The sequence below is a fragment of the Priapulus caudatus genome, unplaced genomic scaffold (assembly GCF_000485595.1).
Source record: "Priapulus caudatus unplaced genomic scaffold, Priapulus_caudatus-5.0.1 Scaffold615, whole genome shotgun sequence".
NCBI classification, from domain to species: domain Eukaryota; kingdom Metazoa; phylum Priapulida; class Priapulimorpha; order Priapulimorphida; family Priapulidae; genus Priapulus; species Priapulus caudatus.
In genome coordinates this window covers 100,744-102,293 of record NW_014577676.1, presented here as the reverse complement: position 1 = coordinate 102,293, position 1,550 = coordinate 100,744, and the positions used below count along the sequence as shown (strand labels likewise).

Genomic DNA, 1,550 nt, shown 5'->3' with positions numbered 1-1,550 from the left:
GACAAACAGACAGGCAGATGGACAGATGTACAGACAAACAGACAGGCAGATGGACAGATGTACAGACAGACAGACAAGACAGGGAGATGGACACACAGACGGTCGAGCAGGTGGACGGACAGAGAGACTGACGGACGAAGAGACCAGCGGTCAGTGAGACAGATAGACAAATGGTATAAGCAAACAGACGGACACATAGGCAAATAGACAGGCAAAATGAAACAAGACAGACAAACAGACAGACGGACAGACAGACAGACAGAGGTGGGTAGATAGACAGGTAGTCAGTGCAGCTTCTAGTGTGGCTCGTCTGTACCTGAACCAGCGTGCCTCGTACTCGATGCTCGACTCCTCCCTGTTCTTCCTGCGCTCTCTCTGCATCTGCTCCACCTTCAGCTTCTCCGCCTCGGCCAGGTCAACCAGACCTTCCTCCAGAGCTCTGCAACAACAGTCAGCACCTCAGTAACGCCGCTGGGTTTACACTATGGAAAAGTCGACGAGTTGATAAACCTTTCAGCGATCTATCAACCTCTCCATCAGATGTTCAAAGTTTTTACATTATCGACCAAAATCGAGTCTACAAACGTTTCAACATTTGACTCGCAGTGTGCGTGAGGGGCGACGTGGATACGCATTCTTGCACGTATTAATTTGCGACAGTGTGCTATCAACTGTAGTTGCTATCCCGTACGGGATCGAGATGATAAAACTTTACTACTAATCAACCGAAAGTCGGCAGTGTAAGCGCTCAACGAGGGGATAGCCACTAGTCGAGAGATTAGAATATGATCTTATTTCTCAATTTTCGGTCAGCGAGAGTTGACCAAGTTTTTGCCACTCAGCCACTCTGATAATAGAAATCAAGTGTGTCCCTCCACCCAGGGGCCACACTGGCGTGAATTAATATGTGCAAAAATGCGTATCCGTGTCGTCCCATGCGCACTGTGGCTTAAACGTTTGCTGAATCGCGGTCAATAACGTAAAAATTTGAACATCTGATAGAGAGGTTGATAGAACGTTTGGAAACTCATCTCGTCGATTTTTCCATAGCGTAAACACAGCTTTAATACACGGACGCTGTGCTGCGGCGGAGGGGCGGTGACTCGGACGCTGCGCTGCGGCGGAGGGGCGATGACTCGGACGCTGCGCTGCGGCGGAGGGGCGGTGACTCGGACGCTGCGCTGCGGCGGAGGGGCGATGACTCGGACGCTGCGCTGCGGCGGAGGGGCGGTGACTCGGACGCTGCGCTGCGGCGGAGGGGCGATGACTCGGACGCTGCGCTGCGGCGGAGGGGCGGCGACTCGGACGCTACGCTGTGGCGGAGGGGCGACGACTCGGACGCTACGCTGTGGCGGAGGGGCGGCGACTCAGACGCTGCGCTGCGGCGGAGGGGCGGCGACTCAGACGCTACGCTGCAGCGGAGGGGCGGCGACGACTCGGACGCTATGCTGTGGCGGAGGGGCGGCGACTCAGACGCTGTGCTGCGGCGGAGGGGCGGCGACGACTCGGACGCTATGCTGTGGCGGAGGGGCGGCGACTCAGACGCTACG

General features: G+C 56.1%; 1 protein-coding gene across 1 annotated transcript in view; it reads right to left on the bottom strand.

Moving 5' to 3' along the window:
- The window catches only part of LOC106812169 (oxysterol-binding protein-related protein 6-like), a 14,111-nt gene that overhangs the window by 117 nt on the left and 12,444 nt on the right, over positions 1–1,550 (bottom strand). Inside the window, exon 10 of the mRNA XM_014815988.1 lies at positions 317–439. Within this exon, the coding sequence (XP_014671474.1) occupies positions 317–439 (123 nt within the window). The remainder of the gene's footprint in view (positions 1–316; positions 440–1,550) is intronic.